Source organism: Geotrypetes seraphini, chromosome 7, assembly GCF_902459505.1.
Source record: "Geotrypetes seraphini chromosome 7, aGeoSer1.1, whole genome shotgun sequence".
Taxonomy (NCBI): domain Eukaryota; kingdom Metazoa; phylum Chordata; class Amphibia; order Gymnophiona; family Dermophiidae; genus Geotrypetes; species Geotrypetes seraphini.
In genome coordinates this window covers 22,775,787-22,797,521 of record NC_047090.1, presented here as the reverse complement: position 1 = coordinate 22,797,521, position 21,735 = coordinate 22,775,787, and the positions used below count along the sequence as shown (strand labels likewise).

General features: G+C 47.9%; 1 protein-coding gene across 1 annotated transcript in view; it reads right to left on the bottom strand.

Annotated features, from left to right (window-relative positions):
- Positions 1-21,735, bottom strand: part of HSP90B1 (heat shock protein 90 beta family member 1) — a 123,071-nt gene that overhangs the window by 14,145 nt on the left and 87,191 nt on the right. The window contains exons 14-16 of the mRNA XM_033951745.1: positions 18,940-19,076; positions 1,201-1,279; positions 671-826 (exon numbers count right to left, since the gene is read on the bottom strand). Of these exons, the coding sequence (XP_033807636.1) occupies positions 671-826; positions 1,201-1,279; positions 18,940-19,076 (372 nt within the window). The remainder of the gene's footprint in view (positions 1-670; positions 827-1,200; positions 1,280-18,939; positions 19,077-21,735) is intronic.

The following is a 21,735-nucleotide window of genomic DNA, read 5'->3' as shown; positions in this document are numbered from 1 at the left end:
CCAGGGATTCAAGACAGTTAGACAAGTTCTTGATGAACTGGAACGTGCTCAGGTAGGGCTAGTCTCAGGGCACTGATCAGAGGGCCGCTGCGTGAGCAGACTGCTGGGCACGATGAACCACTGGTCTGACCCAGCGGCGGCAATTCTTATGTTCTTACGAGGGAGGCCATCATTAACAGATTAAGGGCTTGGGATAGATGGGTACTGCAGTAGTATTTTAGTCAGCACTATATGGATTAAATATACAGAGGTCTGCCCTCTAATGTATCCCTTGTGTCCATTCAGTGAAAGCTATGTAAAATGCAGCATATGTGGAATTTTAACATTTGTTTTGTTTAGTGTTAACTACATTTTTCTTTTATAATGTAACCTGCTGAGAACTTTGATCATGCAGGAAAATAAACCTGCCACACAAAAAAATTGGGGGGGGCCACATTTTATATTTTGTAACGGCATACTAAACAAACCCCCCCCCCCCACCTCTTATAAATATTTGATACATAGCATAGCGTAAAAAGGTCAAATGTAACTAAGAAAATGAGAAAAGCAATACCTAAAAGCAAAAAAAGAAATGGGGAGGGAAAGGGAGGCCTATTCTTCTTCTCCTTTCCTCAGGAGAGGGGACAGAGGGAGAGAGGTACCAACTACCAATGAATCCTACAGAATTTACCTTTGCTTCAAGATCTATATTTAAACTTAGACGGAGCATTCTTTCAATTCGGTTGCCATATTCCTTGGTGTCTTGCAGTTGATACCCTGATCTTAAGGTAGCAGTTTCAAACAGAACTACTGCCAGGTCCTGCACAGTTTTGTCATCTTCATTTTCCTAGTTTAGTAGGGAGAAATAACCCCAATATTAGAAATTGAAATGAAGGGATGGGAATGGGTGGGTGGGGTGGTATTTTGATATTTTATTAAATCATAATGTATAAAAATGAATATTTTTGATATATTAGGGATGGAAAGGGTGGTTAAATTTCATGATTTCAAGATATAGCAAATCAAGTGATGTTTTAAAATTTACGTATTTCCTGTTACACTTGATGTAAGTTATAAAAACGAATAAAAAATTTAACAGAAAAAAGAAATTAAATGTACTAAGCAAGGACCCTGTTCAGCTAACCATTTTTGGCAAAAAGAATTGTCCTTTAAACAAGGACAAATAGCCAAACAGCAATACCTTCAAGACCTTTTGCTTACCATAACTCGTTTGAGCATATTCTTGATCAGTGGATGTCTAGGGTTAATTTCAAATGTTTTTTTCTGGCTTGAATAGTAACTGCAAAATAAAGTATATTAAATGATTACAAGATACAATGTGTTCCTTACATATTATCTAAATTAGACCAAGAGTGAACAGACTATGGCACACTGGCCAGTATCTACTAACAGAACTTAAATCTTTATGTTCATTTACCAGCCCCTACATCCTGAAGCAAGTTTATACCCGTTTCTTTCTTTCATCAGCAAGGGCCCAAAGTCCAAAATGCCTCTATGCAGACCGTAGACCCTTTGAAGATGCCAGCAAATAAAGGAAGGTCCAGTAAACCATTAAGCTGCACACAGAGCTGACCACCCTCTCCATTATTCTCATGTTCTTCACTTTCCCTGCCCGCTGTCAGCGAGTACCCTGAGCTATGCTGTCCTAATCTCACTTTCTCCGGTTTAATCTCACTTTCTCCGATTTAATACAGTGCTGATGAACGATGTAGGTAGCCTTGGGGACATTTCTGTGCAAGAGAAAACAAATGATATGCAGGTAATGCCGCTGAATGGGAAATTTTTTGGTCCATCAGATGGAGGGGCAATATAGCAGAAACATTACATATTCCCCAATTTTCTTAGGCTCCAACAGATCAGTCCAGAACTTGTAGGTTATGCCCATCTACCAGCAGGTAGAGATAGGGAAAACTAAAATACAACAGTGTGCAGCTGCTCCAATTCAATATTTCAATAACCAAGCAGTGAAGATGCAATAACTTTTCTCCAAAATTCAACATATTCTAGGTTTGAGAAAACACTAATATCAGAAAACATGAAATGTTACAGCAGTGCATTAGATAGATTAAGTTCTTACCTTGATATCTTTACGATAGGGATGATATGCTGAGCCAAGTGTCTTCCATCTGCTCCTGCGAGTCCATTGCAGAAGATACCAATTACTGTTTTCAGTACCACCTCTTCCTCCCTGTTTCCCCCATTCAGTTGATTTCAAAGCAAGAAGCAGTCCTACAAGAGAGAACAGGAGAATGGGGAGATCCCCTCTCCAACAATAAACTTTGATCGGCTCACTCAAACACCAGAGAAGAAAGGAACAAGTTTTTATCAAAAGCCATAATAAACTGTGGAACTCTAGGCAAACCTGTAAGTAACTATACACAATCAATATATAACGTCTTCAAATTTACGATAGCTGGCAGAAAGGTCAGACACATCCTTCAGGCAGACAGGCAGTTAATGTTGGTAAGATAGGTTCAGCATACCATTCCTATCTACTGGAAAATATATCAAGGCAAGAAGCTAATCTTTTTCCAGTGCAATAGGGATGGCATGCTGACCAAGGGATGTACCTAAGCAGTCATAAGAACAATTGCCACACTGGGACAGACTGAAGGTCCATCAAGCCCAATATCCTGTTTCCAACTGTGGCCAACCCATGTCCCAAGTACTTAACCAGATCCCAAGTAGTAAAACAAATTTTATGCTGTTTATCCTAGGAAAAAGCAGTGGATTTCCCAAGTCATCTCAATAATGACCTATGGACTTTTTAGGAAACTATTCAATACTTTAAATTACACGTTGTATGAAGAAACTCTGGTTTGTTTTAAGTCTACTTGCTTCATTGCATGCCTCCTAGACCTCGTATTTTTGGAAAATGTGAACAAGCAATTCACGTCTACCTTTTCCACTCCACTCAGTATTTTATAGACCTATATCACCCCTGAGCTGTCCTCTCCAAGCTCTTTAGCCTTTCCTCATTAGGGAAATCATTCCAAACCTTTTATCATTTGTCGCCCTTCTATGTATCTTTTCTAATTTTGATTTTTTTTTTTGTTTTTTTTTTTGGTGGGGGAGATATGGCGACCAGAACTGCATACAGTATTCATGTCCCTGAAACTCAGGGTGAGATAAGCCTGCCCTCAAATGAGGCTCCAAAGGAGGCATCCTCTTGAGCTGCTGCATTCACCCTATAAAAATTTGCTGAAAGTGTTAAGGGACAACCAAGTCACCACCCAGCAAATTTCATCTGGTGAAACTGTCCTGGCTTTAGCACAGAAGAGGCAATCCCTCTCAAATGCACTCTTAAGAGCAAAGGGTGGCTGCCTACTGCAGACAATGTAGCAGGATGAAATAGCTGACCTGATCTTGAAATGGTAACCTTGATGAATCTAGCTAAGAAGGGGAAACTGGCTTACAACACGAAGAGGTGTGCGAGAGACGAAAGTCATTCATAACCTCCAGATAATGCAAGATAACCCTTTGGGCATCCAGCACCTTCAAGACTTTATCCTTCTTAGATCTTGAGGGCTGGAAAGCTGGAAGTCTACTTCCTAATTGATGTGAAATGCCAAAACCACCTTTGGCAAGAAAGAGGGAACAGTCCTCAAGGAGACCTCAGCCTCTGTGATACAGATAAGGATCCCTGCAGGACAATGCTTACAGTTCAGAGACATACCTCACAGAAGTAATGGCAACCAGAAACAAACAGTCTTGTTAGTTAGGTCCATGAGGGAGGCATCTTGCAAGGGCTCAAATGGAGGATAGGGCTGGTAAACTGGAGGCTACAGCTTCAGAGCACCCTTAAAGAATCTGCATCTGGGTGTGAAGAAAGAATATCTAGCATCCTGGGACCTTAAACAGGAAACTCCAGCTACTTGAACCTTGATGTGGCTCTGAGCAGCTAAGGACAGAGTTAGAAAATAACTGTTCAACCTTCAGCTCTATATCCAGACCTTCTTGAAGAAAGGACACGATAGCCGACACCAAAGCCGTGGCATGGTCCAGCTGCTCTTTGTGGCACCATCAGAAGGTATCCCATGTCTGTGACCTGAAACAGGAAACTCCGGCTACTTGAACCTTCAGGGAAGAAACCGCCAGCTCTATATCCAGACCTTCTTGAAGAAAGGACAGGATAGCTGATAACTAAGCTGTGGCAGAGTCTAGCTGCTCCTTATGGCACCATTGTTGGAAGTATCAAACGTCTTGGTGTACGCCACGAATAAGGCAGGCTTCTTGGCTCTCAAAAAAAAAAAAAAAAGTGCACACAACCAGATCCAAGTAGCCTTTCTGGTTCAAAGTTCAAGCGCAATACCGCGAGACCAAAGCACTCCAGATCTTGTAGGATGATCAGACCTTGAGGAGTCCCTGGAATGGCTGAAGCCTAAGAGGGGGACTGATCTGAAGACACACTAGGTCTGTGTACCATGGGTGCCAGGGACAGTCTGGAGCCACCAGGATAACCAGTCCCTGATGCCAGGCCACTATGGGCCAGGGAGGGAACATGTACAGGAGTTCATCCATAGGCCAAAGCTGAACCAGTGCATAGGTACAGGAGCTTCTACGCTCATCTGTGGCTGAAGAATTCACACTGCTTTCCTGTTTCTTGCCGTTGCAATGAGGTCGAATGCAGGGCTGCCCCAACAGTCGACAATGGTCTGAAATGCCCGATTGGACCACTCTCCCAGGTCCAGAGTGTCTGCCGAGAAAGTCTCCCTGCACATTCCATTTCTGCAGCTCATGTCACCAGAGTGCAAGAGGATGAGTCTCTGCTCAACAGAAAGAGTGCTTGTATCTTATTCTGAAACTTAACACTCCTGGTGCCTCCCTGCTCATTGACATAAGCCGTAGTTGTTGCATTGTCAGAAAACACCGACTGCCTTGTTTGTTAACTAGGGCTGAAACAAAATCAGTAATAACCGGATAGCTCAGAGCTCCAGCATTTTGGACCAGCAGAACTGCAATGGAGACCATCGCCCCTGGACTGGGTGTTCCTCACAATACAATCCCTATCCCACAAGGCTAGAATCTGTTGTCAGCATAATCCAGGAGTTGATCTTTAGAGGTATCCCCAAGGCCAATGACTGACTGAAACCATGCTGCAGTGGGCTGCTGTTTTTCAGGGCAGTTAAACATGCAGAGGGTCCCTCTGCAGAGAGCAGCGAGCGAGAATGGAGTGCTGCAAGGAGTGCATATTGTCACCCCTAGGCACCTAACTGGCTTGGTTAGCACATTTGGGCTGTGAATCGTCTTCCTCAGCATGCCCCCAGTAGCTTGAGGGTCCTCTTCAGGACTTTCATCCACACTAGGCAATTGCCTAACAGTGCAGGTACAGGTAAGTAAAGTAATTTTCATTCAGACACCAAATCAGAATGGCTTCCAAAACAAAAAGATTTTAGGCCACTGGCTAGATAAGCTTCAACTTCTGTGGCAGGTTTCTTGCACACAGCACAGATAATGCTCATGAAAGACATCCAGCTTTTATCAACTGGTAATAGTCTTTGCATAGAAAAAGCACCTTGACAAACTCAGACTCCGGTTCACTGCACTGGAGCAGTTCAAAATGAACACAAAAAGTAGCAAAGTCTAAAATAAATACTTCACTAAAAACCCATGTATTCTTGGCTATGCTGGTTTAACCCTGGTTTGGATAAGGCAGTTTATATCAGCTTTGTTCATGAATACATTCATCAGTAGTGTTCTGATAAGTTTTAAACAGTTCTTTTGAGTCCAAAGAATCTCTTATGACAGAGAAACAGGTATGTTTTAACAGCATGTAGCAGGGAATGATTCACACAGCTAGTAGTTTTTGTTCTGCTCTCAGTAGCTGTAGCAACCTCAGAGACAACCCAGCTGCATGCAGCACATTAATTAGTACAAACGATGAGAAAGAGCTGTCTCTAGCCTATAATTCCACACTTTTCTCCTTTGATATTCACTCGCCCATTGATCTAGCTGATCTGCATGGCCTCAGCTAGTTCCTGTAAGCATTCAACCTCCATATCCTCAGGCAATGAAAAAAAAAAAAAAACCTGTTCCTAGACTGGGGAAGAGATTCCTCCTCTTCTTGCATAACCCAGTCAGAGGGGTAATCTCTGAAATGTAACTTACACTGCTTTTCAGCAGGGGCTTCTAGTTTGTCTGTCCTCAGACCATCTTTCTCTGCCCTACTCACAGCTTCCTCGTCCGTGCTTCTCGTCACTCTGCCTTATGTGGTCCTGCCTCTGTCCCCTTCTTGTAACCTGATCTGGCCTTTTAGGAGCCCAAGGCCACGCCCCCTAAGCCATGGTGAGAAAGGCTTAGGCATTACACAATGCAGGGCAGCTTCCTTCCCTTGCTTCTAACAGCACTTTGCCTTAAAGGAACAGGACCACATACCTGCCACAGTGCAAATCCTGGCTATTCAAAGGAAAAACTCTGAACTAGCCCCGGATTTGTCACAATATGCACCCTTGAGCAAGGAACCATCTCTATTGTGGCTGCCATCGAGCCCAGAACCTGAAGATAATCCCAAGCCAACAAGACTGAGCCTGGAGAGCTGAGATTTGGTTCTCAAGTGTCAGTATGTGCCTCTGAAAGAAACACCCAGCCATTTTCTGTGTCGAATTGGACCCTCAGGTACTCCAAGGACTGAACAGGCTTCAGCTGGCTCTTAAGTCGACAATCCATCCCAGACTTTGAAGTGTTGTCAAGATGGTCTGACCTGCTCTTTGCTTCCTCCTACAAGGGTACTCTGTCCACCTTTACCTGAATGATTGCCTCAAACAAACTCAATTTGTGGAGGTGAGCTGCTACTACAACCATCACTTTAAAGAGTTGATAGGGTTGGGCAGACTGCATGGACCGTTTGGGTCTTTATCTGCCGTCATCTACTATGTTATGTTACTTTGATGAAGGTATGGGGGAATGTACCTAGACCAAATGAAGAGCCTTTAACTGAAAATGCTATTCCAGTCCATAAGAAAAACTAAGGAAGTACATATGAGCCAGGTATATTGGGATGTGGAGAGAGAGATGCCTCCATCAAGTCCAGCACTGCCAGGAACTCCAAAGAGTCTTACGAATGAGGCACTTTGGAAGGCACAATGAGGTATTTGAGGTCCAGAATTGTCTCTAATCCCAAGACTTTCTTGGGCATGACGAAGTATATAGAGCAATGGTCTCAAACTCAAACCCTTTGCAGGGCCACATTTTGGATTTATAGGTACTTGGAAGGTTGCAGAAAAAAGTTTGTCTTAAAGAAATGACAATTTTGCATGAGGTAAAACTTTAGTTTATAAATCTTCCCCTTTTGGCTAAGTCTTAATATTTTAATTTATAACTAAAGAGACATATGATCAAGAAACTTATTGCTGGACCAATGGCCTTGAGTACGGAGACCATTGAGATGAGCCCCCCAAGCGTAGGTCGAGGAATATGTGGTGAGGACCTTCTGATAAGGGGGGCGTTTGAAACAGTAAACCTCTGGAGAGATTGGAAGAGAACATCCATCAGTGGAGACTGTCTCAAAGGAGTCACTAATGTGCTGAGAAAGTGGGTTGAAAGCCTGCACCCACAGATGCCAGGGTCCACTGAGGAATTCTGAGGTGAAGTCTGGCAAAATGAGTCACGTGAATGGTAGAAGCCATGTGACCTAGGAGAACCATCATGTGTCATGATGAAGTTAAAGGATGGGAAGACACGTTGTGGCAGAGTTGAATGAGTGCATCCCGATGTTGAGGAAGGAATGCTCCGAGTTGCACAGTATCCAGTACAGCTCCGATGAACTGTAGAGTCTGAGAGGGGTGTAGATGGCCAAAGGGTAGCACTCTGTACTGAAAGTGATGATTTCCCACATGAAATCTGAGGAACTTGCGAGAGGCTGGATGAATGGGAATGTGAGTGTAAGCCTCTGAGATCCAGACAGCATAACCAATTGTTCTAATCTAGAAGGGGATACAAGGATGCCAGAGACAGCATCCAAAGTTTTTCTCTGACAATAAATTTGTTGAGTGCTCCGAGATACAAAATAGGTTGTAGATTGCCTATCTTCTTTGGAACTAGGAAGTAACGGGAGTAAAAACCCCTGCTCTGCTGTTACAAAGAACTTTCAATGGCACAGAGATGAAGCAGAGCCTGAGATTCCTGAAAAAGGGTGGTCTGTGAAGGATTGGAAGGATACTCTTGAAGGCTGATCTGGAGGAATCTGGATAAAATGAAGAGAGCAACCTTCCCCGATGATTGATAGAACCCAGAAGTCTCATGAAATGAGTTCCCATCTTTGGTATAAATGATGGAGACGACCCCCAGTGGGAAGGGGAGAGGACAGAGATGATGCTCTGTATTAGATGTCAAAAAGATTGAGGCCTTGGGTGCAGCAGGAGTCTGAGGTTTCTGTCTTTGCTGTGGCTATTGCTTCTTAGGGGGAGCCCTTGAATAAGGAGCCACCTGCTGAGGAAAACACCTCTGGTAGGATGGAAGAGGCCTGGGTCCCTTAGAAGCAGCAGGTTTAGGCTTAGGCCTGAGGATGGAAGCAAATGATTTCTCATGTTCAAACGTTAGGTGGCTGCCTCAATAGTCATCGAACTCGGTGCCCTGGCAAGGAATATTGGCCAGATGGTCTTTAAGATTCGGGTCCATGTCTACAGTGCAAAGCCAGGCAAGCCGGTGCATCGTCACCGAGACACTCAAGAAGGGACTGATGTGATAATTGACTTTTCAAAGCCCTTGCAGTGGACCATTCTGTAGTGAGATTCCAACTTCGCTGGCACAGCAGAAATGGAATATGGTGTCTCCAGATTTCGTTTGAAGGTTTGAGAAATAAGTTGATTAATGGGTAATTTTAGAGAGACTCCCTAGGAGGATGAGGCATACCCATTTCTTCCAAATATGCCGTGGACTACTTGGAGTCAGATTCCAGTGAGATGTTCATATTCTTACTCATCTGGCAGAGGAACTTAGAAAAAGTATACCTCATCTGAAGCCTCGTGAGGGAGAAGGTGACCGAGGCGCCTCGCATAGCAGAGAACAAAGGTGAAGCTTCTCTGGAGTATCGATACCTGAGATCTGAATATGCAGGTATAGATGACTCAGAATGTAGAGAACCTCTCGCAGGACAAGAACTTGAGTGGTAAGGCTCTGCGCAGCAGGTCTTCTCAACCAAGTTGGAGGCCTCGAAGAGTCTCGATGCCTGGATAGCGAGGCCTGTCTTGAGGTGTCCTGGGCCTCGATGGGTACCTCAACGGATCATCTGCCTCAAATCACGGTCTGTGATTGAGTCAGATGTCTAAGAGTCCTCGCCCTGTGTCTCAAAAAGGGCAACGCCTTATGTGAGGACGGAGGGCTGGAATTCTGAGAACGATGTCAAGACACCAAAAGGGACTCTGCTCCCTGTGTCGAGGTATCTTGAGGTACTTGCAAGGACTCGGCTTCTTGTATAGAGTGTGTAGATTCAGTTCGAGGCACTCTTAAGGACGACTCCTTGTCTAGAGTGATTAGGTTGAGCTTGAGGCACTGCCAAGGACTCGACTCCTTGTTTGACTGCTGAGTGCTCAGGCTGGACTGAAGGAAACAGTCGAGGCAGGAGTGTATTGGGCAAGCATGTTACCAAACTCCTGATGCATAAGTGTGGATTAAAGCCTGCAAATGTGGGACAGAGACCTGAGGATCTGGCACATTTGCAGAGACTATAGTCTCCAAGGAAGAAGGGAAAAAACAAAACTGACAAAAAAAAAATTGATTTGGCGACATGCTTCTTGGGTAGCTTCAGGACCACCGATTCCAAGGGTGACATGTCTGGAAGAGTTTGCTTAGCTACCTTATCTGAGGGAGAAAGCGAGGAAAGCAGCTCGTCAGGTGAGGACTTAGACTTGCTTGAGTATGAGGACTTTCCGAACGAGGAAGGTTTGATTAAGGCCAATGTCAAAGGTGGAAACCCGGTCGTAGACTTGATCGGATCCAGGGTTGTAGTTGGGGTGAGGACCTTAGGTAAAGGTCTATCCATACCGCCGAATATGTTTTCTAACTGAAATCTATGTTAATGGCTCAAGGTTGAAGGGTAGTGCAGTGGTCACATGACTCCGGACAATGGTCAGGTCTTAAACACACCACTTATGTGGGTCAGTGAGGGATATTGCGCGCTGGCAAAGACCACACTTCTTAAAGCCTGTGACCGGCCAGGACAGACTGGAAAATAGCTGCAGTGAAATCGAAGCCCTTAAGGCCCCGCCGTGACAAAAATAAAAATTTGCGGATGACACCAAATTATACAGCAGGGTTGAAAGCAAGGAGGACTGCGAAAATCTCCAAAAAGATCTGACAGCGCTGGAGGAGTGGGCCAAAAAGTAGCAAATGAGCTTCAACATAGGGAAATGCAAGGTCATGCATGTAGGGAAAAAGAACCCGATGTTCACTTACAAAATGGGGGGATCACCGCTAGGGGTGAGTAACCTTGAAAGAGACCTGGGAGTGATGGTAGGCACATCATTGAAGACGTCGGCACAGTGCGCCACAGCCTCAAGGAAGGCAAACAGAATGTTGGGCATCATTAAGAAGGTTATCACAACCAGGACGAAGGAAGTCCTCCTGCCACTGTATCGTGTAATGGTGCGCCCGCACCTGGAGTACTGTGTCCAGTACTGGTCGCCATATCTCAAGAAGGACATGGCGATACTTGAGTCTAGAGAAGAGCAACTAAGCTAATAATGGGTATGGAAGACCTCTCATATAATGACAGACTGAAGAAGCTGGGGCTTTTCTCCCTGGAAAAGCGGAGACTTAGAGGAGACATGATAGAAACCTTCAAGATCATGAAGGGCATAGAAAGAGTAGACAGGGACAGATTTTTCAAATTACGGGGAACCACAAGTACAAGGGGGCACTCAGAGAAATTGAAAGGGGAAAGGTTTAGAACAAACGCCAGGAAATTCTTCTTCACTCAGAGGGTGGTGGATACATGGAACGCGCTACCTGAGGATGTGATAAGCAGGAGCACGATACAGGGCTTCAAAGAGGGTCTGGACAGGTACCTGGAGGACAAAGGGATTGAGGGGTACAGATAGAAGTAGAGGTAGGTATTAGGGATAGGATTAGAGGCAGTTACAAAATTAGTCAGGGACACTGTTCAGGCAATTAGGCCTGATGGGCCGTCGCGATAGCAGACCACTGGGCAGGATGGACCTCTGGTCTGCCCCAGCGGAGGCAACTTCTTATGTATAGCGTGACCCTGGAAAAAAAAAAAATATAAGCCGTGGCGAGAGAAGGCATGAAGTAAAACTAAGTCTAGCGCAGAGTGTTGAAAGGACTTCTTGGCTCCACTGAGAACTGAGGAGTCACGCCCTATGTTGGGTGGGAAGGCACACATGCATGCGCGATACCGCAGTCAGAACTTTCTAAAGTTTTACAAGCAACTATGCTTGCGAGGCTGTCCTCATCGGGGCTCTGTGGATGACGTCACCCACATGTGATATGCTGCCTGCTTGACCTGGGATAAAGGACCCACAGACCTGCCCTTTTAAGTCCTAGGCTTGCTGTCCGGGAGTGAGTTTGCACAGTGGTCCTGAATGCTAGCCATGAGGTCATCCAACCTCTGGCCAAAAAGCATATTACCCCTGATAGAAAGCCTGCCAAGCGTGGCTTTGGATGTGGAATCCCCAGCCTGTCTGATCCAGGAGATTCTGTGAGCAGACACAGAATAAGATGAAACTTTGCCAACTACCCTCAGCAGGTCAAAGTATCAGCCATAAAGTCCACTCCTACCAGCAACAGCTGGGGAGGAGGATCAGAAGGAACACTGTCTGGGTCATGCAATTTAGAATAGCATGCTTGAGCCATAAAGGAGGCAGCTACAGCAACCCTGAGACAAGGCCTCAAACTGCCTTTTGAGCAACATGTCCAGTCTGTGTTCATTAAGCACTATGCCTCCCTCAATGGCAAGGGATTGTGCTTGGTCACCTGAGCCAGAGTTCACTTTAGGCATAGCAAACATCTGCTGGAACTCCTGGTCCATAAGATATAACTTGGACATGGCTTTAGCTACCTTAAGGCAGCCCTCAGGGTTCTCCCAATGTTCAGAAATCAGAATTTTCATATCTGGATGTCATAAGATGGTAGGCTGAGAGCAGATCTTGCTGAGCAGAGAACATTGGGTAGAGGCTGAGGAGGATCAATCTTTAATTTCTTCAGAGACTCAATGAGAAGATCCATCAGTGAAGCAGATTTGAACAGACTGAACACAGGTATCCTCGCCCTAACATAGTAACATAGTAGATGACAGCAGATAAAGACCCGAATGGTCCATCCAGTCTGCCCAACCTGATTCAATTTAAATTTAATTTTTTCTTAGCTATTTCTGGGCAAGAAGGAGAAATTAGGTTCTTACCTGCTAATTTACTTTCTTTTAGCTTCTCCAGACCAGTAGAGGTTAACTTTACGAATGGGTATATATCTAATCATGACCAGCAGGTGGAGACTGAAAACAAAACTTTGGGACAGTATATCCTAGCCCCTCCTCTCTATTTCCCTCAGTCTGCCGAATAGCCAAGCAGAACCAAGAACTGGAAAACAACAGAGAGAAAAAACAATACTCCAAAAGGAGTAACAAATAACATACCCAAAATGCTGTTGGAAAATGCAGAGGAGAAATTCCCGAAGGAAGAATGTCCCCACAGCTCGCCAGCTAAGCCAGCCGAGCCACAGCCGCTGTTCTTCAATTCTCCCCGGCCCTAGAAAAATACTAGAACCCGCAGCAAAAACCAAAAACTGCCCGCGCAACAGCCCCAACAACAACAACAACAGACAGGGTGGGGACCTCTACTGGTCTGGAGAAGCTAAAAGAAAGTAAATTAGCAGGTAAGAACCTAATTTCTCCTTCTTTAGCACTCTCCAGACCAGTAGAGGTTAACTTTACGGATGGGACGTACCAAAGCAGTCCCTCTCACGGGCGGGACCCCCGAAGGGCCGATACCAGTACACGCTCACCGAACACCGCGTCCCGACGCGCCTGCACATCAACCCGATAATGACGAACAAAGGAATGCAAGGAGGACCAAACCGCAGCCTTACAAATATCCACTGGAGGCACGAGCGACGACTCAGCCCAAGAAGCCGCCTGACCCCGAGTGGAATGAGCCTTGAGAAACTCCGGAACAGGCTGCTGTTTCAGAAGATAAGCGGAAGCAATCGTCTCCTTGATCCAGCGCGCAATAGTAGCCTTAGAAGCGCCCGCTCCCCGACGAGGACCCGCCAGGAGGACAAAGAGATGATCGGACTTCCGGAATTCCTGGGTCCGCTGCACATAAGAGCGAAGGACCCGACCAACATCCAACTTGCGCAGCTGCCGTTGCTCAGAAGAGCCCTCCCGACCACCCAAGACCGGGAGAACCACCGATTGATTGACATGAAAAGGAGAAACAACCTTCGGCAGAAAGGAAGGAACAGGCCGCAAGACGACTCGCTCCCTAGAAAACTCCAAGAAGGGAGCCCTACAAGAGAAAGCCTGCAGCTCAGAAACACGCCTAGCAGAAGTAATGGCCACCAAAAAGACCGCCTTCAAAGTAAGGTCCTTCAAAGAACAGTCGTCCAAGGGCTCGAAAGGCGGACGCACCAAAACAGAGAGAACCAGATTAAGATCCCAAGAGGGAACCGAGGGCCGTAGGGGAGGCCTAAGCAACTTGGCCGCCCGCAAAAACCGAATCACATCAGGAAGAGCCGATAAACGCTGACCTGACACCAACCCTCGAAAGGCCGACAGGGCCGCAATATGAACCCGGAGAGAAGACCAAGCCAGGCCTCTATCCAGGCCATCCTGCAAGAACTCCAGAATGTTAGGCAGAGAAGCGCGAAAAGAGGTCACTCCCCGCGCCCGACACCATTCCTCAAAGAGACGCCAAACCCGCACATAAGCCCGAGAGGTAGAAAGCCTCCGGGACCCCAACAGTGTAGAGATCACCTTGTCTGAATATCCCTTCTTGCTAAGGCGACCCCTTTCAAGAGCCACGCCGTAAGACAGAAGGGAGACGGGTCGAACATGGGAATGGGACCCTGCATCAGAAGGTCGTCCGAGAGAGGCAGAGGATCCGCTACCAGGTGCCTCACCAGATCCGCATACCACGGACGGCGAGGCCAATCCGGCGCCACCAGCACCACCAAACCCGGATGGTGAACAATGCGAAGAAGCACTCTGCCCACCAGCGGCCAAGGAGGGAACACATACAACAGCCCCTCCGTTGGCCACTGCTGGACCAGAGCATCCAGACCCTCGGCCAGACCGTCCCTGCGACGACTGAAGAAGCGGGGCACTTTGGCGTTGCCACCCGTGGCCATCAGGTCCATCAGGGGCTGCCCCCAAGCCTGCACTATCAACTGAAACGCCTCGGCGCCGAGACACCACTCTCCTGGATCTAGAAAGTGACGACTGAGGAAGTCTGCCTGAACATTTTCTACTCCGGCTATATGAGAGGCCGAGAGGTCCAGCAGATGGGATTCCGCCCAAACCATGAGCAGAGCCGCCTCCTGCGCCACCTGAGTGCTCTTGGTGCCCCCCTGACGATTGACCTAAGCCACCGCCGTGGCATTGTCCGACAGCACTCTGACCGACTTGCCCAGCAACAGGGAGTGGAAAACCAACAGCGCCAGACGGACCGCTCTGGTCTCCAACACGTTGATCGACCAGGCGGCCTCCTCCGCAGACCAGGTGCCCTGAGCTGAGTGACCCAAACACTGAGCCCCCCAACCCAGGAGACTCGCATCCGTCAGGAGCACCGTCCACTGCGGGAGATCCAGACCCACCCCCTGAACTAGGTGAGGGGTCTGGAGCCACCAACGCAGACTGCAGCGCGCCAAGCCTCGCAGGGGGACCGGAACATCCATCCCGTGCCTCTGGGGAGACCACCTCCGGAGCAGAGCATACTGGAGAGGATGCATGTGGGCCCGCGCCCACCTCACCACGTCCAGGGACGCCGCCATCGACCCCAAAACCTGGAGGAAATCTCGCGCCCGAGGACACCGGGACGCCAAAAGCAGGCGAATCTGAGATTGCAATTTGCTCACCCGGCCCTCTGGGAGGAAGACCTTCCCCAAGGAGGTGTCGAACAGCACCCCTAGGTACTCCAGACGCTGAGCCGGGACCAACCGACTCTTGGAAAGGTTGACCACCCAGCCCAGCGACCGGAGAAACTCCACCACCCGAGCAGTAACCCGGGAGCTTTCCTGCAACGACTTTGCCCGAATTAACCAGTCGTCCAGGTAGGGGTGTACCAGGATGCCCTCCGACCGCAAGGCTGCCGCGACGACCACCATCACCTTGGTGAACGTCCGAGGAGCCGTGGCCAGCCCAAAGGGAAGCGCACAGAACTGAAAGTGCCGACCCAAGATCGCAAAGCGCAGGAAACGCTGATGAGAGGCCCGAATGGGAACATGCAAGTAGGCCTCCGTCAGATCGAGAGAAGTGAGAAACTCCCCCGGCTGAACCGCCAGAATGACCGACCGCAGAGTTTCCATACGGAAAGAGGGAATCTTGAGAGCCCTGTTGACCCCTTTCAAATCGAGGATGGGCCGAAAGGTCCCCTCCTTCTTGGGCACCACAAAGTAAATGGAGTATCTGCCCGTGCCCCACTCCGGAGGGGGCACCGGAACAACTGCCCTGAGATCTAGGAAGCGCTGAAGGGTCTGGCGAAAAGCCTGCGTCTTCCCCGGAGTCTGACATGGAGAAGCGAGGAAAAAATCCGGCAGAGAGCGGGCGAACTCCAGGGCATAACCGTCCCGCACCACCTCCAGGACCCACTGATCGGACGTGATCTCGGCCTATTTGGGGAAAAATTCGCGCAGCTAGGCCCCCACCGGAACCAAAGGGGGCGCCGGCAAGGCGTCATTGTGCAGGACGGGAAGCGGGGGAACCGGCGGAGGGATTCCCTGCCCCCCGACGGGCCCCCCGAAAGGGCTGCATGCGCTGGAAGAACCGACCCCGGGAAAATCCCGGAGACTGGAAAGAAGCAGCCCCACGCCCAGGGCGATACTTGCGAAAATCCCGCAAACGCCCCCGGGCCGCACCCCCCCGAGACGCCGGGCGGGCACGGTCCTCCGGCAGACGGGGAACTTTCGAGTCCGACAAAGTCTGAATCAACTTATCCAAGTCCTCTCCAAACAAAAACGACCCCCGAAAGGGAAATTTAGTAAGCTTAGCTTTGGACGCAGCATCCGCCGCCCAAGCGCGCAGCCACAACACACGCCTTGCGGCCACGCCAAAAGCCATAGACTTAGCCGAGATCCGCACCAAGTCATATAGAGCATCTGAGAGGAATGAGGCCGCCATCTCAATCTTCGCTACCTCCTGATCCAGCAGAGACCAGTCGTCAGACTCTCGATCCAAGACCCGCTCCGCCCACCGAAACACGGCGCGAGCGACCAGTCCCCCACAAATAGCCGCCTGGACCCCAAAGGCAGAGACCTGAAAATTTTGCTTAAGGATGCTCTCCAATTTGCGCTCCTCAGAGTCCCGCAAGGCAGAACCGCCCTCAACAGGCACGGTATGCCGCTTGGAAAGTGCCGAGACCACCGCATCCACGACTGGCGAAGCTAACGTAGCCCGATCCCCATCCGGAATGGGATACAGGCGAGCCATGCTGCACGCCAGCCGAAACGGCGTCTCCGGCGTTTTCCACTGCTCCAGAATAATATCCCGAATATCCTGATGCATAGGAAAAGAGCGGGAAACGGAACGGATCCCCCGTAACAGGGGGTCCCCCACACGCGGAGTCTCCGGCGGCGCGTCCTCAAAACGCAAAACCGAAGAAACCTGCTGAATAAGGTCAGGCAGCTCATCTTTCTGAAAAAGGCGCACCACGGACGCCTCGTCACTGGAGAACGGGAAATCCGACAACCCGCCGCCAGCTTCCGTCCCCTCCAGAGAGTCCTGGAACTCCTCAGAAGGGTCCAGGTCCTCCTCCAGACCGACCCGTTCCTCCGACCACAAATTCTCGTCCCACGACACCCGCGGACGCTTGGACAAGGGAGGCGGCGGAGGGGACGTCACGCCAGACGAAAGAGGCAAAACCGCAGGGAGCGCGGAGGAAAACCCACCCCCCGAAACCCCTTGGGCGCAACCGGGACCCCCAGCCGCCTGAAAATAGGCTCTGCATAAAGAAAAGAAAAATTCAGGAGAAAAACCCCCCGAGGGTCCCAAGGGACTCCCTGCCACAGCAGGGGACCCAGCAGAACCTTGCCCCTGCATAGTCAAAACAGGGGGAAGGTCACCTGAGGTGGAAGACAAAATGGAGGGGCCAGACAGAGAAGATGGCGGTTTTCCCGCCAAAAAAGCTCCCTCCATAGCCTGAAGCGGCTGAGAGACCTGAATAGTCTCAGCCGCTAAAGCAGGCAAGCCGGCATCAGCTGTCAAAAAATCAGCTGAGAGGGAATCCTTCGGGGAATCCCTCCGTGGGCGGTTGTGGAAGACCGGGCTTCCCCACTGCTCCAAGCCGACTCGCGAGGCACCATCGGCGGGGAGCTCTGGGCGCCTGCAGCCGCTGCCGACGGAGCTCCACCACCTCACCGACCCAAACCGCCGAGTTCAGGCCGGCCGCGAGTGCCTCGCGGCTGGACTAAATTGTGTCCTACTCCCCCGGAGAAGGGCACAATTGCTCCATACGCGACCTAGCTATAAAAAAAGTGCCGGTTACATGAAAAAATACAGTAAAATACAGTTTTCTTAAAGGGAAACAACCCTTCAGACCAGCACTACCTCAGGATTTTTTTTTTTTTTTTTTTTTTACAGAACAGACTCCACAGGCTCTCGAAGCAATATGCCTTGCTTGACTTAGGGGGCAAGGCTTACTGCTGAGGCTCCTCTAAAAAAATGTGGGGAGGTGGAGGAAGTGGGGGGAGGGACCCCGCTCGTGACCCGCCGGGTTTGACACCCCCGAGGTCGGACGAACCCCCAAACAGAGTCCGCCCAAGCTCCGTCCGGCTAAAAACAGGGACAATAAACCCCCTAAACAAATTCCAACAGCCCTACCAAGGGAGATGGGTACAGATCACTCAACACCTGCTGGAGACTGAAAGAAGACTGAGGGAAATAGAGAGGAGGGGCTAGGATATACTGTCCCAAAGTTTTGTTTTCAGTCTCCACCTGCTGGTCATGATTAGATATATACCCATTCGTAAAGTTAACCTCTACTGGTCTGGAGAGTGCTAAAGAATCCAAAGCTTTACCCTGTACTGTGCTTGGGTTCCCAACTGCTGAAATCTGTTAAGACTTATTCTAGCCCATCTACACCCTCCCAGCCATTGAAGCCCTCCCCAGCCCATCCTCCACCAAACGGCCATATACAGACACAGATCGTGCAAGTCTGCCCAGTACTGGCCTTATCCGCCCTGATCCGAAAAATTCAAACCCTGATGCACTTCACCCAGTGTCACATCGTCTGACCAAGGCTTCACTGAGAAAAAGGATAAGCATCCAGATCTTCAGTGACCCCATCTGACCAGCTGTCGGTGTCTGGGGGAGACCCAGGCCTTCGTTGAAAAGCAGATGCTGGAGCACAGGAAGCCTTGTGTAGGTCACTCTCTAGCTGACTCAGAAGATGCACCAGTGCTGCTGACATTGGAACTTGCACTGGCAAACTTAAAGTCAGTTGTAAAGGGCACAGATGACCAAGGACCCCATCAAGAGGAATTAGAGCGCTTTCTTTTCAATTTGAGGCTATCAGTGCCTTTATTAGGTACTGGTGCCGCACTATGGGACTCTGAAGGAAAAGTCATCCTCTAACCATCCCAAGTCATCTGGCAGTATTAATAAGATGGTCAGAGGCTGAGCCTAAGGTCTCAGCCAACCTGCCAGTTCCCATGACAAACTTGAGCACGCGCTCCAATTTTTCTGCTGGCAGAAACACTTGACCCACCTGTCTGGTCTAGTTAGAAGGAAATTAAGTTTGCCTTGTTTAAGTCTTTTTTATACTGTAGTTTACTCACTTTGTAGATATATCCTTCCCAGTTTGGTATGCTTGAGCTTTCATGATTCTTTCCATGTTTCCAGACCAGCCATACTGACTGGCAACAAGAGCACAAGGAGACTCTGTAAGCCGCTGAGATAATACTGCTTTCTCAATCTGAAAGAATACACAAATGTCAAATTGTTAGCTAAATTGAAAATGTTTGAAACTTAAACTGCTACATTTTACTGCATGGAAAAGGAAAATTTACTCTTCAGGTAAGTCATTTAACTGTTAACTGGCTTTGTATTAGCTGAAAGTTACAAAACAGATCTAATTTCATGACACAATCAACCTGTTTGATCTGCTTAATGATTAAGCTGTTGCCAAAAGGTAGAAGTTAAGGATGGAAAAAATGTGGTCTGCCCAATACTTTTTCTAGTGTCCAAACAAAAAAATCCAAAACACAGGTTATACCCTCAGTCAGACAGATAACTCTTCAATTCTCTTCAATTTAGGAGCTAACCCAAAAACTTAGAAGACAGTCCAAGACATCATTCCCCCCCAATCCTCCACTGTCCCAACCTACATAAATGTAAATGCGCATGAGTCGAGTCTTTCATTTGAAAGGAAACTGCAATGAGGGCATGAATGAAATTAAGAGGTGATAAGCTCCGGAGTAATCTAAGGAAATTATTTTTTTTTTTTTACAGAAAGGGTGGTAGATGCATTAAACAATCTCCCAGAAGAGGTGGTGGAGACACTGTCTAAATTCAAGAGGGCCTGGGATAGGCATGTGGGATCTCTCGGAAAGAGAAAGATAATGGTTACTGTGGATGGACAGACTAGATGGGCCATTTGGTCTTTATCTGCTATCATGTTTCTATGTTGCACCAAAGCAGATGTCGGCCTTGAGAGGAAACAGAATAGGAGGGGTACAGGGACTCTCCTTGTGAAACATGTCTGTTCTGCTCATATTGTTAAGATATATTTGCAAGTGGTTCAGTTTTAACAAGGTGAAAAACAACAAGTCAACTGGATTGTAACCTGCACTAAGTGTGGGAGATTTGTCAGATACCCCCTAGATTAGAGAATGACATGGGGACTTTTTCCTGTCTCTGCAAGCTTTGTCCTCATCTGCACAAGCCTCAGCACTTTAAAATAATAATAAGTGTTTAAGGACTGTGTGGTTAAGGCAGAGCTTAGAGGAGTGGGGGAAGGATAGTTACAAAACTTGCAGGAACAGGAAGTTGAGTTGCTGTGGGGATGGGGAAAAGTTTGTCCCAGTGTCATTCTCTACCTTAGATCTTTCAAAAACAGCAGTCGCATCCTCTATCCTTGAGGATGCTGGATAGACCCCCCCCCAAAAAAAAACCAAAAAAAAAACCAAACCCAACAAGAACCCACAAAAATGAAACAACCCCCAGCACGTTCAAGGCAGTAAGCAGACAAATTAACATCTGACAGGGCGAGCGACACACATTCCTGAACTTTCAGGATGTATCAAAGCATTTCAGTTTAGGGTGGGACAGATGAGCCTGCTGACAGTACAGATGATCCAAATGCCAACCACTCTGTAAACCTTTGTGTGAATGTATGGAGAGTGAGCAGACCACATAGCCACTACAGATTTCTTCCCAGCATGCTACTGAAGATACCACCCATGAGGACTCTAGTGGAATGCACCTTTATGGATATAAGTGGTCACTTTCCACTTCTAGAAAGCACAGTAATACTGTGCACATTCAACCATTTCAATGCTTTAACCACTCTCTTCCTGGATCCTCATGTCATGAAGGCAGGCAATTGCACTTTGAAATCAAAACTGGAGACTTTCAGTAAAAGATGGTACTGTGCAATACCACATCTGAATCTGAAATTCAGAAAGGTTCTCTGCATGACAAATATTTATATAAATTGCATAAACCTTGTTCTATGCAGTTTACAAGAGAAAAACTGACCAGTGTCAGCAAGCTACAAGGCCTTCAATTCCAACACTTGAGCTGAAGTAATTGCCACCAAAACTGTTTTGACTAAGATCCAGCAGATACACTTGCTCTGGAGCAGGGATGTCCAATCTTTTGGCTTCCCTGGACTGCATTGGCTGAAAAAAATTTTCTGGGGCCGCACAAACGCGCACACACTGCAGCAAGACTTGAGGGAGCTGCCAAAAAATGGTAAACACCCGGGGGGCAGCAGAGGAAAACACTATTGCCCTCGACCAGGGCCGCACAAAATACTTCATGGGGCCACATTTGGCCCTCGGGCCGCAGGTTGGATACCCCTGCTCTAGAAGTTGACAGGGCACTCTAGCCTGTAGGACCAGATCGAAGTGCTCCTATTAACCCTAGGCCCATAACACAAGAGCCTTGCAATCTGAACTTTCAGGAACAGACCTGACCTTAGAATCTGAGCTGTCCTGCAGCCAGATATGCCCCAAGCTTGGGATCCTCTGCAGCACTGAAAAAGCCTCACATTCAGAGCTAACACTGAATTTAATGGAAAAACAAACACGAGCTGAAAATTGGAGAACAGCTCAGAGATAGGAGGCAGAGCAAAAAATGCTTATGAGGCTCTAAAAGAATTATTGCAGGAATGAATTGACTATCCAAAGGTTCAGGAATAAGGTGTTGCATTAGAAAAAATATGCTAAACCTGCATGCTGCTTCTTAAAATTTATAATTGATGTCAGCTGTTATGTCAATATATAGCAAATATACAAGGGGGTGCTGAAAAGGTCGCAGCCCAACCAAGTAGAGTGACTGATATGGTTCAAATCAATGATCTGAAAATGTCAAAACAGAGAATTCCATTTCTGCAAATTGGCACTTAATGA